Source organism: Penaeus monodon, chromosome 27, assembly GCF_015228065.2.
Source record: "Penaeus monodon isolate SGIC_2016 chromosome 27, NSTDA_Pmon_1, whole genome shotgun sequence".
Taxonomy (NCBI): domain Eukaryota; kingdom Metazoa; phylum Arthropoda; class Malacostraca; order Decapoda; family Penaeidae; genus Penaeus; species Penaeus monodon.
Window position 1 is genome coordinate 2,726,283 of NC_051412.1, and position 607 is coordinate 2,726,889.

General features: G+C 41.5%; 1 protein-coding gene across 1 annotated transcript in view; it reads right to left on the reverse strand.

Moving 5' to 3' along the window:
* LOC119590541 (nucleolar protein 10-like) overlaps positions 1–607 on the reverse strand; it is a 7,961-nt gene that overhangs the window by 2,752 nt on the left and 4,602 nt on the right. Inside the window, exons 10-11 of the mRNA XM_037939196.1 lie at positions 376–536; positions 7–173 (exon numbers count right to left, since the gene is read on the reverse strand). Of these exons, the coding sequence (XP_037795124.1) occupies positions 7–173; positions 376–536 (328 nt within the window). The remainder of the gene's footprint in view (positions 1–6; positions 174–375; positions 537–607) is intronic.

Consider the following 607-nt stretch of genomic DNA (forward strand, 5'->3'; position numbering starts at 1 on the left):
TCTTACTTAAACTCTGCTGAATTTTTCTCTATCTGGAACTCTTCGCTCGTAAACAGCGCACCAAAACGCTCGTCCTTCAACAGCTCGTCAGCGGAAGTCATTTTCTTAGACCCTTCGTTTTGCTGTTCCTCGGTCAACCGCTCGAACAGATCGCGGTTAACGTTTGGCAGTTTCTGGAAGGAGTGAAATGAATTAGGGTGTCAATAATTTGACAAACCTGACCAGAAATCAATTACACATGTTATGCAAAAACACACACACACACACTGGAACCAGCTGTGCTTCATCAGTGCATTGGTTACTGAACAACCTGGCATGAAATAAGGAAAAGATAATAATTACAAAACTGAAAAACATGACAACACTAGTACTAACCTTAGTCTGTATTCCGCGTTGATTCTGCTCTGTAATTTTCTGCTTGACTTTACGTTTCATGAAATCGTCGTAGTCAAACGGATTAGCAATCATCTTGGCTTTGTTGTACAGCCGGGAATCTATGTAGTAGCCGTGCATGACCGCACGAAGTATGTCCGTACCTATAACAAAGGAATGTAAAATGAGAAAGATATGCTCACTCCCATTCAACTGAATTAACCCAACATCGCCA